The sequence below is a fragment of the Takifugu rubripes genome, chromosome 13 (genome assembly GCF_901000725.2).
Source record: "Takifugu rubripes chromosome 13, fTakRub1.2, whole genome shotgun sequence".
NCBI classification, from domain to species: Eukaryota; Metazoa; Chordata; class Actinopteri; order Tetraodontiformes; family Tetraodontidae; genus Takifugu; species Takifugu rubripes.
The window spans coordinates 18,005,876-18,020,022 of record NC_042297.1 but is presented as its reverse complement, the minus strand read 5'-3'; the positions used below and the strand labels follow the sequence as shown (position 1 = coordinate 18,020,022).

Below are 14,147 nucleotides of genomic sequence, written 5' to 3'. Positions count from 1 at the left end.
TACATGTTGTGAATCATTTGGGTTGACCTGTTTTTTTCCCTGCGGCAGTGACAAAGAGCTTTAGCTGTTTCCATTTATGCAAAGCAGCGGCCCTGCTTTCCATTATTTTCTGCTCTACTTACAGCATGACCGTCTTCAAGCATACACTTTTCAACATACAGACTTTCCTCCAAACTCCACACCATGCTGTCGTCGTGCCCAGTGTAGACCCTCATGCGTCACCATGCGCCACTCACTTGCTGAAGCGCAGGCCTCCAGCATGCATGTGGCTCTGGATTGTCTGCCACCGCCCGGCCTTGCTGCCCCCCGTCACCATGCTGCGAACGCTGTCGCTGCGGCTGGGCCCTGCCCCAGCCCCAGAGCAAGCACCACCCCCGCCGTCACTGGCCCCTGGAGAAGGCCCAGCGCCGCCCTGCCCACCCTTATCCGCAGCCCCGCTGATAGACACAGTGAGGCCGACCAGAAACAAAGAAACGCGGACGCACGGGCAAAAGAAGAGAGAGAGAGAGAGAACGCGGTGGACAGAGGACGAGACAGACGTACAGGTCGGACAGCAAAATAAAGAAGTTAGTAAAATTTGTCACAGAGGTGGAAAAAGACACCGTCAAGGCTTTGGATCAAGCCACCACGAGTGTCCAGTGTACACCAAAACCAGCAGCAAGGAGGTCTCGTCTGCCCTTGGAGGCAATAAAACCCTGCAGTTGACACCTAAATTAGAACAAGAAAACTTTTTCCTGCAACAGATGCAACAGATGCTCACTTCAGTTCACCGCCTAAACCAATTTTATCCTGTCAAATGCTAACAAAGGAGGAAACGTTTTCATTGTGCATGTTTACAGGCACAGGAGTACCTGAATATTACCAGTTAACTCACTCTGTACTTGTTACTGGTACACATTATTATGCTGGTTACCTTGTAAACAGGAAGCCGGAGAGCATCTTAACCTGGCCTAATCTGAATGTCAGCGTTACTTTGTGCAAAAGTGAACTGAAGCAGGTTTTTTTGTGAGAAGTATGAGTGAGTGTGTAGGTCTGTCCCGTGCACGCACCACACAGCAGACAAAAAGATCATTTTCTTTGGCATAATGGCTCGGTAATGATACCAATACATCATCTTCAAAGTTTAACCTGCAGATGCAGGAAATGATAATAGAACAATAATGTTTCTGTAATCTCGCAGCATCTCACCTGCAGCCCGTGACATTCATCTAATACTTTTATGAAGAAACATTTCCCAGTAGAAAACTCTTGGTTTTTTTGTTTTGTGCTTTCCTTCCTGTAAATCCAGCAAATCTCGGCTCACAGAAACATGATTTGGACTTGTGTTTTTATTGACTCTTGACAAACACCACAGCACGCAGCTGCAGACACCAGAAAAGCCTTTAAACACCGATGGGACGCGTCCACCCTCTTATGCACCAGCAGCAGAAGCATTGGAAGCTGCGCGCAAACACAAATATGCACACACAAGTGTTTTCCTCTCTTCATCCGGGGGTGGGCCAATTTTAATTAAGTTAATGAAGTTTTTAATGTTCTGATGTATTCATACACCTTTTGGAGAGCACTTTGGATTGCTTCTGAGTTGGAAATGTGATTAAAAAGTCATTATTTTGATGGTTGGGTCTCGGTGATCTGCAATCAAGTACCTCTCGCATTCAGCTCCAGAATTTTTATTTTGATAAAACACGCTGTCACGGTAACGCCGACTCCATTTAATTCAGCGCCGCAGCACAGCAATTAAAGAGAATAAGACTAAACAGATTCCCTTATTTACCAGACAGATGCTGAGCTTCGTCTAGACTGCAGCAGAGATATTAAGGAGCAGTTGACCAGAGTAGGACTTTAATGTATCCCACATCCGACAAGAGGAAAGCAACCAAAGACCAGCCGAGCAGAACAGGAAAATATGCTTAGATTATTATTCTGAAGAATAATACATTCACCTAAATCAGTAAGGGCAAAAGCTGTGATTGATCCAGGTGCTGGTCCGTTTACTTCTGCCCTTTACACTTATTGGTGTTGCACAGGAAAAGAAATCTGCAAAGATCTTTAGGCCCAGACATCTACATCCCTGTATCCCCGTGTTTTAGCTTCTCAATCGTGGAATTAAGAGCGAGAGGATACTCGCACATCTGGGCTGAACCTTCTAATCTGATCTTTCATTCTGCCTAATTAGCAACAAAATCGCTTTTGAGGGCATTTGATTCAGCCGCTAATTGTTGTGCCGGATTGGTTCAGTTTAGGTCACCAACGTACTCAATTATTTAATCTTGACTCTCCCAGAAGCACACCGACCAACTGTCCCCTTTATAATAATCAGGAAAATTCCCATAGAACATAAAGAGTAAAACATCACCAATGAAACTAGAAACTGTAGCAACTAAGTGCCCCCTCCACATCGTAACGACACAGCAGTGATTAACAGCTGTTCTGGCTCCAGATATACGATTTACGGTCGCTAATACACATGAACGCAGCCGGAAATGAACCTCATTTGTATCCGTGTTAGGCCAGTCGGTCCTGAGAAAGGCAGCAACACTGAAAGCTGCCGCTGCACATCTCTATCAGGTCCTGAGTGGCCAGCAGCGCATACCAAACACCAACTCACCGTGGACGTGGCCGAAAGCTAAACCGTGAGGATTACCAGGAATGAGAGGACACTTCTGCTCTAAGATGTTGCTGGGCGCCGTTTTAAAATGAGGCTCTCTGCTGCCCTTAAGGATTCCACATGTGTTGGTGTCACCACGCGGTGAGTATGTCGTGAGTAGTCAGCAGCTAAAATCTCCGTGAGGGTCGGATCTTTATGGTGATCATAATAGAGTGTTTGGATTTTATGACGCCAACTGCGCCCTGTGGAATTGAGGCGGTTTTGCAAAATAAGCTCCGACCACAGATGGAGAAGAGCCTGACTGGCAGTGACAGACACTCACTTGGGCGTGAGGCGAGGGTCTCCGTAGGGGGCGTAAGGGGACATGTTTAAGAGGAACTCCTTCGGTGGGTAGGAGCTCCACCTCTGCTGGACGTTGCTGCTGTCGTTGTTATTCCAGAAGTCTCTGTCTAGATCACTGAGAGAGAGAGAGAGAGAGAGAGAGAGAGAGAGAGAGGATGGCAACAATAAAAGAGACCTAATACGATTAAGCCAGGATAACATTTTCCTCTTTTTCCTCAGTTTGGATTGGTTCACGTTCCACGTTGTCGTGTTTCTTCTGTGATTTTTGTAGATGCAGCTTTATATTTCATTTACCTGTAACACAAACCTGAATTTACAGAAATACGATACAAACAACTTTCCCCCCGGCCTTTTATCCGCCGTGATGAATGCGAAGTGTGTGCACTGCATCACGCTGTCTGGAGAGCGCCGTGTCAATAGCGCACAGCTCAGACCATGTAGGGGGTGCTAGAAGATAACCTTCGGAAAATACGCCGGAGACCTGATTGGAAAGCAGCTGCTAAAATGTGATATTATCATCACATCATGGATCATTTTCGTATCCCTCCGCCTAAACCACTTCTGACACTTACTTGATGGCTTTATTTTCCCCCCGAACTCTCACAGAATCTGGAGAGCTGGCCGCCTCCACCCCGGGCTTATTCCTTTTCCCCTGCAGAGGAGATGACAAGACACACGTGCGCACGCACACACACACATACACAACAAAAGGACAGATGGTTGTTACAGTCATGTCTAGCTCATTGTTTACAAAGTCATTTTTGTGACTCAAGTGCTCATTATAGCCTCTTTCTGTAAAGAAAAGGGGCTCCGTCGTGTAGTAAAATAAGACAAATGGGCGAGGAGCAGCAACTGGGTTAATGCCAGGACCGCCGCCAGCTTCTGAAGATCAGAATGTGACGAGACCGCTGAAGAACAATGAGATGCGAAGGCACACGCTGGCATCTACTAACTTGTCTCCACAAAAAGGAAAGGAGCACCATTCAACCTGCTGTTTCTTCCGCTTCCCATCCGGATCTCCGGCATTGTTCTTTTACAAAAACATGTTGCAAAAGCCTCGTTGACATTTTTCCTCCCTGCCTCCATGTGATCAGAGCTAGAGTACATTTCAAATCTCATTTAAGGACTTGTGTGAGGTTTGCGCTCGGGTTCTATGCAGCTACTCCATTTCACCCCACAAACTATAATAGCATCAACACAAATGTAACACATGCGGCAAGGCATGCACAAGAATTACATTTATTCCATAAAAAAATAAAGCAATCATTTAAACTATATGCAAAAAAGGCTTATTCTTCTCAAAATGTTGTTCACAAATCTGTGTAAACCTGTGATATTGAGCACTTCTCCTCAGCAGGGACACTCCAGCCACCTCATCGTGAGCCTCAGGCTGCCCACAGTAGGTGTTATCACACAGCACAGCCACAGTTCACAGGCTCCCCCAAGTTTGTGATCGTCCTGCTGACTGCAGGAACGTCCACCAGAGCTGATGCCTGTTGTGAGTGTTCATTTCTCTACTATCACACCTCTACCAGAGAGTTTGGCAGGACGTCCCACCGGCTTCACAACCTAGCCCCCGTGCAACCGCACCAGCCCAGGACCTCCACATCCAGCATCTGCACCTCTAAGGTGGCGTGAGACCAGCCAGGCGGACACATGCGGCTGGCTGATGTCACCGTTGTGGCTCCAGCGGGCCGCGGGGGGGGGGGGGCATGTATGGGCAGGCGTATGTTATGGATGATGGACACAGGTGTGTTTTAATGACCGCGTGAGGAGATCTCGAGGCCCATTGTGGAGCCTTTTCTTGTGTGGTGAAGCATCACCTCATGTTGCAGTTTACCACAGTAACATTCTACAGGACACACACACACACACGCACGCACACACGCACGCACACACACACACTCATCTGTGTTCCTGAGAATGTCATTCAACTTGTGCTGAATTTTCAGTTTCATCCTCATTTTGTTGTGTTACATTATTCAAAGTACATTTGTAGGTTTGTTTGTTGTGTCAGATACATATATGTTCATATGGTCTTGCCTTTATTGCCTCAAAATCTTGATGGTACTAATATTTATCGTGCATTTTGTGACAACGCTCCGCAGAACATACCCACTGCAGAGAGGTCAACACCAGCCGTAGGAAATTATAATGAAAACAACATGGTTTCACTTAAAAAAAACATAAGCCCAGAGGAGAAGAGAAGACACTGTAAATATTCTCAGGTCAGACACCAAAAACTTCAGACAGCAGAAATTCCTAAAGTTTTCTTGAAATATAGAAACCCGCTAACTTTTTCTCGCTTGCTAACGCCTCTAACTTAATGGATTGTGCTTTATAAGTACACAGAGTTAGTGACCCTTCTATTTTATTGAACGCTGTATTTATTAAACTCTTGAGGCGGAGAACGCTGGGCTCAGTCACAAAGACCCTCTCTTACATAATGGTTTCTCATGGTAGCCTCACAACCATGAAGAGCACAGAGGCCAAATCTGCTCACTGAAGACCCTCTGCGCACGTGTCAGCGTGCTGTACCACGATGGGACTTCGCAGGAGTTTTGTCGCCGACACGTTGGACTTGATTCCGTTTGGAACTTTTCAGCGACTCGCCATCTGTTGCTGCAGAAAATGATTTACCCCAGCAACCTCGGAGACTTAATCCCATATGTCAGGTTTGGACGAAGCATGGAGTCATCTCAATTATGAATCCCACACACGTCTCCGCTCCGAACGCTGCCAGTAACAACTGAGCTGAACAACTGAGGACGAAAAAGTAGAGACACAAGTCGACTGTGTGCCCTGTCTTGGACTGACGACCTGCTCAGGGTGTTTTACTGCCTGTCCCCGATGACTTGGATTAGGAATAAGCAGCGGCTGACCGGAGATTGATGAAAGAAGAGTCAAACACCACCGTGTCCTCATTTATTACGTCTCTCTTTGAAGTGTCAGCTCAAGACCTTCCCTCTACCTTGGGGCTGACGCATTTCAGCAACGCGCCTGCAAACAGCGCGAGACAAAAGAAGAGCAGGAGCGCCGACGATGACGATAAAATGATGCAATCCGGTGTTGTGAAGTTAAACAGTGGGAGAAACTGTTGTTTGATTCTGTTTATTTGGTTCTCTGTGACTAGTTTGGGAAGCTGCACATAAAAAAAGAATCCTATTAAGGCCCCTTGTCAGCGCTATTCTCCAGTCTTCTGCCACTTTCTAATTAGCTACATCTAGCATATGTGGCTAGCTTTTTGTCCTTAAATGGTGCCGGGTCACGGGGCAGCAGTCTGAGCAGGTCCACCCAGACCTCCCTCTCCCTGGACACTTCCTCCAGCTCTTCAGGGAGGATTCCAGGTCATCCTCCCTGGAGTCTTCTCCCAATGGGACACCTCCCCACAGAAGCGCGCAGAGGGCATCCACTACAGATGCCCGAGCCTCCTCAGCTGACCCCGGCTACTGCAGCTCCCCTCTGAGTTCCTCCAGGGTGGCAGAGCGCTTCACAGGATCTCTAAAGGAGCGCCCCGCCACCCTGCAGAGGTCACTCCTCTTGGCTGCCTGTATCCAGCATCTTCTTCTTTCGGTCATGATCCAAAATTCCAGACCACAGTTGTGGGTAGGGACATAGCTTTTCCAGTAAATCTACAGTTATAATATAAATTAGAAACACATGAGTTGATGGAAGCGAGCAGACGAAGAAGCTCCTCAAGAAACCCTTAACTGGACACCTCAGATGAAGAAAATAAAAGATCACTTCGAGTCAATTGAGCAGACTGAGGAACAGGACAAGGCAGGACCACAGTACAATGGCCAGAAGGTCTGGCACAGATTTGAGGACAAAGAAGACCTCTATATAGGAGACAATTGGACCCAGATAGAGGACAATGAGATTATCAGGCAGGTGATGAGGGAGGGAGAACACGTAAGACAGAACGTACAAAGAAAACAGAACGAGAAACTTGAGATGGAACCAAACCTAATGAACTACAGAACAGAACAAAACCTACCAGCTACCTTTAAAACCAAAGATCCTGACCATCAACAGTCTAAAAACATATTAATTACTAACTGAATTAGTCCAGATTCTGCTATGAACCTTGATTTATTCATCTGAAACCCCCCAGTTTTGCATCTTGCAGACTGGTGACCACTTCATGGAGCGCCGTTATTTATCACCCGTCCAGCCGGACGCAGACATCTTCAACAAGAACAAAGCATCCATCGCTAACCTACTTCCATCCATCAAACTGCAACTGCAAACACGCTGTGCACAAGACTGTAGGACCAGAAAGATAGATTTCTAGAGTGGGGAGCGCGCTATCGAGTGCAGCTCATCTATCTTTCAAGGGAATCATAAAATCTTGAGGAGGCTGAAGAGGAGCAGGTGGAGAAGGTATGAAGTGGAGAGAGTGTGTGGGAGGATGTGAGAATCTCCAGGGAGAGCTGAGGGGTGGGAGGGGGGGGAGTAACACCAGCAGTGAATGGAGGGGCAGGTGAGAAAACGAGACCGAGATGCTCTGGTGACATGGAGGGGAGATTATATTTGCCTTTTCCAAGCTTGGAGGTCCCAGATTTTATTTTGTCATCATTTTACTCACACACTAACCACCACCACTCTCTTCTCCCCCCCCTGGACCCCCTCCACCATTACCAAATGGCCCGTGAACTCCTCCAAACAGCCTCAACTCTTCTGGTGTTGCAGTAAATTCATTTACCTTTGCCTTTTTATGTGTGTATTCACGCACAAATACACACATAAAGATTTTCTTATCTTGAGAATCCATCCCCCTAAAATATCTCACTCTATTTTTGTACAAAGCATAATTGCTGCGGCGTATCCTCAGAGGAAAGTGAACAACCCGGGTTATGTGCAATGGATCAACGCTCCCTCCTGCACTCGTTAGCGGCCAGGTAGAGGCGGCGGGTGGTCGATGCGCCGGCTCTGTTGGCGTTGGACGCCAACAACAACAGCGCGCTCAACAGCTGTGTTTGTTCTCACGCAGGTGAATCGGCCATTTCACAGCGCTTCAACACATGTTCAACACTGACTGTTCAAACACTCTGGACGCTATAAGCTAGCGGGTTTGTTCGGGCCCATTGCAAACCCGTGTTTTTTGTTATGTCCCAGGTCGCCGCGCGTTGTTGTTCGTAGTTATTTGACCTTTACAAAAGACATTATAATACTATAGAAAGGAACGGGATCTCTGGAGGTCTTGGGTGGAAAAAAAAATCAGTTACGTTCAGACGCGGACATAAAGATAAAGACAAATACGATCCAGACCTGACTATAAAGGAGGAAGGAAGAAACAAAGACAGAGACGTTGATAACGCCGAGGTAGACGGAGGAAATGGATTTGTCTGCCTGGGTCAGGGGGTTTAATAATCTAAATTAATAACAGAAATTTGATTCTAAGCAGCCCGTGATCATATTTAGACTCTTATGGCCTAATCTGGAGAGAGAAAGTTAAAATCTCTGAACCAATTATCATCTGAATATCTCTGTCGCTGCTGCTAAACCCTCAGACGTAGCAGAGATTGCATATCTGCTTTATTTTAACAGTAATCCCCGGAAAATTCCTGGAAAATATGAATGAAAATGGAGGACCATTATCTATAATCAGTATCTTGAAAATCTTTTAAAGACCACAGAAGAAGAAAAGGAAAAAATTGCGACTTAATATCAAGTGAAAAAGACTGTAGAGGAAGAAGGAGCATTGATGTCAGTCAGGTTCACCTAAAAGGTGACGTGGGCGAGGTGTGGCCCAGGGCGATAGGATTTTGCTGTCTCCTTAGAAGATCCTGTTCCCCTCTTCAACCTTTCAGATGAGGTGCAACATCTTCTAACGGATAACATTCAAGATCAGGGAGATCCAATTAGGCTTTGGCTGGAGATTCCCTCAAGAAATGTCAGAGGTTCTGGATTCAGATGATTGAAACAGATGAAACGTGTCAGATTGGTGGAATCAGACGTCAGGACGGAGGCTGTCTTGCCTCCTGAATGCATGTGGCTGCTATGGAATCAGTGGTGGCGTCCCATATTAAATACTGCAAAACCCATGCACAAAAGACCAAAAATGGCAGAAAAGCCAACATTTTTCATGGCAAAGAAACCAAATATTCCTAAAATTGCCATTTGTGTCCCTTGACCACAACATTTATATGGTCTCGTTTCACTTAAATGGTGCTTTTGTGTGAAATGGCAGAGTCCTCCTGGTAATCGGCCCCATTTGTGACATTTTTGCACTTCAGTCTCGATCGTCGGCACGTGTCCCGTGATCGGCAATGAAGAGAAGCGTGCCATCGTCAAAATCATTACAGGCCTTACTGTAGAAATCAATATGGTGGCGCTGAAGGCTGCGGGCGGTCGGCCGTGATGCACAAAACTCGTGCAGCACAAAGTCGCTGTTTGCAGGGAGCGCAAAGGTCTCTAATCGTGTTTGCAGTCACGGCCAAACACGCGGAAAAAAAGAAATTTAGACAAAAAAAAGGCAGTACAACAACAAAGCAAGGGTTGTTCACAACATGCGCTTGATTCAAGGTCGCAGGGTCGGACAGAAAGTCGAGGTTGCCCACTCTGCTCTCCTTGCAGCACCACAAGAATGTGTGGGCAAAGAAAGGAGAGTTCGGCATTGGAGAAATATAAAACAACTCGAAAAATAAAGTCTTAGCTTGATCCCTGAAGGCAACAGTTTCTACAATGACAGAGTCGACGATGCAACTTTGGATCCCCTCAAATAACAACATCGTCACGTCGCTGGACTCTTTAGCGACATTAGCGGTTTAGATGTGCGTTGTTTGGTCTTCAGTGGGGTTTGAAACTAACGTTATGATTATGGACTTTTACTCGAGGATTAAAAATGACCATCCATGAGGATGAGCCCTGGGGGTGCTACTAACTATGCTAATTATTAGCTCTGCTATATATATATACATGTTTTTCGATCCTTTACTAGTGCGTTTTGCTTGTCTTGAGCATTTTATTCCCATTTTTCCCGCCTACACACAGAAGATACTGATTATTATCATTGCAACCCCCTTTAGAAGTGAGGGAATTCGCGTGCATCCTTTAGCATTCATGTCTTCCTTTGGTCGGCAGCTGTTGGAATCACTAAGATGTTATTTGAAACGTACTGCAGCTTGTGTCAAACGTGCACACTTCAAGGCGTGGAAATGCAATGTATCTTACCATCTTGCGCTGGCACCAGGTGCAGACGCCACACAGAGCGACCAGCCAAACAGCGCACACGACGGACGCAACAGACACCAGGAACACGCTGAGAGACACCGAGCCTGAGGAGAGAGACACACAGAGGGCAGTGTTAGTTCGGATCCACACAAAGCACCGCACAACTCCCCATTTAGGGGCCTATATAGGTGTAATCAACAGCGGCACCCTGTAATCTGCACCCCGTCCTTATTTCCCTCCTCTCAGCATTCATCCTTATCCTCCCTGTCATCAGCGAGCCATCCAGAGGAAAGTAGCAGCCAGAGTAAGGAGAAATGACAGAAAGGCCCTGAGCCAGCGCCACGCTCATGTTCTCTGCATGTCCCAATGGAAGCACACGTGTCAGACAGATATAACACCAGGGGCCAGGAGCCTCACAATTAACAGCTTTTTTTTTTTCTCTCTTCGGTCTCACATCTTGTTTGCTCACGTCTCAGTAAAAAAAGGTGTGAACTTCCAGGGCCTTCGCTTCCCCGTGTCTGTTTCTTCTGATTAATGCCTGTCAGGAGTGCAGGTCAGTCATATTTCACGTATGTGACAGATCTGACTCTCAGTCGACTCGTGTTAACGCTGAGCTACGACTGTCGAGCGTCTCAACTGTGTATTTGAAAGAGACATAATGTGCTCGTCACCATCGGTTTATTGTCATTCCCACACACACACACACACACACACACACACACACACAAAGGGCTTAAAAAACACCAAAAATGATAAACAAACAAAAAAAAACGTAAAAGAAATCTTGTTAACATCGTTTTTTCCGACAATGGTGCAATTCTTTGCTGATTTTACCTTTGACGCTTTGTGCTTTGTTCCCTTTCTACTCCCTCCTTTAGATTTCTAGAAGCACTCAGGGCTCAAAACGCTGCCAAAACTAACTAATAAAGGTTTCTTAATGGGTTCTTCTTGGATCCCTCACCCACGTTTCCCTAAAATCAATCCAGTTTTGCATAATGCTTCTAAAAAAAAAGTAAACATAAGGAAAAACTCTGCTCTAAAAGAGCTACAACACCATCCTGGAGCGAAGTTCACATGCTGTGCACAGACACACACACACACACACACACACACACACACACACACACACACACACATGCCAATTTTACATGGTTGTGTTAGCCTGGATTGTGCTGCTATAGTAGCTGACTAAACAAAATGCCTTCAGATGTTTTGGGATGTGGTTTTGAAGAGATGAGTTGATGGATCTGTCACTAAAACTTCTTTTAGTCACCATGAAAATCTACCGCCGCTTGGCTCCGTACTCAGTCATTTGCTTCACTTCCTGTTGAGGAAGATCAGTCACACGACTGATGGAGGAGATCAGAGGATGAAGAATCCACCATCTGGATCATTTAATACACACAGCTAATTGGAAAGTGATTTAGTCACATTAAGAAGGTCGTCGTTGAATTGAGGATTGAGTTCATTCATCTTGATGTTGTATGTTAGATGGACGATGATTGAAACAGGGCTGGGCTTACTCTCACGAGCCACGATGTCCTGATGATGTTTTATCATGTACATGATCTTTGCTGCTAAAGAAGTTAAGCTAAATAAGCTAAATTTGGTGTTGGGGGGGGGTTGTTGTCTATATTCTTCATGATAAAGGGTGAATTGGAAGTTTGAGCAATCCTACAGGTCTGAGTGTGACAGTGACCCAGTTTAGAGCGTTACTAATGTAATATTTGTTGGTAAAAGGTTTGGAGATGGCCCCCAGATGCAACCTGCTGTGCTGCGTTTGTCCCCATGCTGAGCACCTCCTGCGGCTTTGAGTGTAACCAGCCGACTGGCAGAGCAGCTTCCCTCTCTTTGCCTTTCCTAAAGTCTGTCATAACTGGGTTTTACCGTAATTTGTGTAACGTCGGGTCAAGCTGGGCTGTGGCATTATTCTCTACTCTCTTTGTAACGTATATTCCTCCCTGCTGCCAAGCTGCTCTTCTCTCTCTCTCCCTGCATCTGTCCTCCATTTCTTACCAAATCTCACATCTATTATTCAAGGTGTTGGAGGAATTTACAACAATACTGCGCCGTAGACGGCCACATCATTGTGAAACCGCAGTAAAAAAAATAAATTCTATATTGAAATCTATGATCTAGCTGGGTACATTTGTTGCGGTTGTCCTCTGAAAAGCTGTAAAACTCTGTCAACAAGAAAAAAAACTTGTGTTTAAAAAAGCTAAAACAGGACGAGTTCAAAACTTTGCTTCCCATCGAGGCCACGGAGGACCCCTGGGACCTGGGGACAAGGACACGAAACATTTCCATCCAGACCTGGATCCAGCCGCGGAGAAGCTGGAGGAGATCGCTGGGAAAGGATGGCTCAGTATTATATGGTACGGGGCCTGCTGCCCTCCCTCCACCTTCACCGGCTGGCTGAGCCGTCTCAGCGCGTAAACAGTGCTGGGAATCGTTTTCCCCTCAATAAAACATTGATTTGGATAAAATATTCAAAGTCAAAGTTTGAGTTGAAGGAAAGTTAGTGTTGAATAATATAAACCATGAATGAAGGACATTTTGCCTCTCTCATGTTTACGTCTGAGCTGCAGAGTAAAAAGATTTCACCAGTGTTTAATCAACTCGATAAATAAAAGGCATCACCGATATACTGAATATGCTGTGTGGCGAGATTTTCCACGCTCAAGCCCTGTTTTAAAGACATAACCTTAAAAACACTGAAAAAAAATTGAGATTTTTTTTAAAATATTGCACTTATTATTTCTGGTGCTGATGCTATTTTGGTCTTTGATAATTAGGAACCAGCCCACAGTTCCAACATGGCCACTAAGGCCTTAAAAGCTCACTCCGAATCCAAAAACAGAAATACCCGTCCAGGTTTCTCTTTGAAGACACAAATACCACTGTTTAATATCAGTTTGTGACTTCCGTTTGCAGCTTTGTGAGAAAGCAAAAACTGCAACAAGACTCTGACAGTGCGGAAGGCTTCCTTCCTTCAGTCTTTCACCGTCACGTAATACACAGTAGACGTGGACAAAAAGGCGTAAAACGACGCAGGTGGGTCCCTGAAAAGGTTTCTTTGATTATTCATCTGTAGCTTTTGTTTGAATGTAAATGCAGATGTTGACAGATCGCCACAACTCGTCATAGAAAACCTGAAATAGTCTCATAAACATGTTAACAGAACCTTTAAATCAAGGAAAATCTAAGGCATGGAACCGATACCTTGGGAAATAAAGGAGAAAACTATGTAACAATATAACCACGCATGGCATTTGTTGCACCCCCCCCCCCCTCTCTCTTTAAAGTGGACCTCTCTCTCTCCTCCCCTCTCTCTCTAAAGTGGACCTCCCCCCCCTCTCTAAAGTGGACCTCTCTCTCTCCCCCCCTCTCTCTCTAAAGTGGACCTCTCTCTCTCCCCCTCTCTCTCTAAAGTGGACCTCTCTCTCCCCCCTCTCCCCCCCCTCTCTCTCTAAACTTGACCTCTCTCTCCCCCCCCCTCCCCTCTCTCTCCCCCTCTCCCCCCGCCTTCCTCCCGCTGTACTCGTCCATGTGTGCTCTGTTTGCTCCCCTCCTGGTGTGAATGCAGCAGGAGGCCCCCAGAATCAGCGCTGTTTTCCACTTAAGACCCCTGCGGGCGCATCTCTTCCCTGGGGCTGGTAGTGCTCGGGGACGGCCCACTCCCTGCAGGGGGGTGACCTCTGACCCATGCAACAGCCAGCAGAGTCACGGCCGCCGGGAGGAACACGGACATCCAATTACGCAGAAAGACCGAGGGGAAGGATGGAGAAAAGCAGGTTGTGTAAAAGAGCAGCGGCGTCATCAAAGGGCAGCCGAGAAGAAGAAGAAATGGCCGCAGCTCATTAACCATGAAGATTAGGTTATTTACTCCTCCCGGTTTAGTATCAATGCTGGCAACACGCTGGGGAAACAGGCTGTGTGTGACGTGTGGCAGGGTGGAGGAGACAGCCGGCTCCGGCATGAAGTCCCAGCGTGTGTTTTTCCCTCACCTGTAAGAAAATTC

General features: G+C 46.3%; 1 protein-coding gene across 3 annotated transcripts in view; it reads right to left on the bottom strand.

The window, feature by feature from the left end:
- The window catches only part of syt7b (synaptotagmin VIIb), a 57,829-nt gene that overhangs the window by 21,341 nt on the left and 22,341 nt on the right, over positions 1-14,147 (bottom strand). For 2 of the 3 annotated variants that reach the window (XM_029845928.1, XM_029845929.1), the window contains exons 2-5: positions 10,127-10,230; positions 3,523-3,602; positions 2,931-3,065; positions 237-437 (exon numbers count right to left, since the gene is read on the bottom strand). In XM_029845928.1, the coding sequence (XP_029701788.1) occupies positions 237-437; positions 2,931-3,065; positions 3,523-3,602; positions 10,127-10,230 (520 nt within the window). The remainder of the gene's footprint in view (positions 1-236; positions 438-2,930; positions 3,066-3,522; positions 3,603-10,126; positions 10,231-14,147) is intronic. The other variant, XM_029845930.1, reaches the window with a different exon arrangement.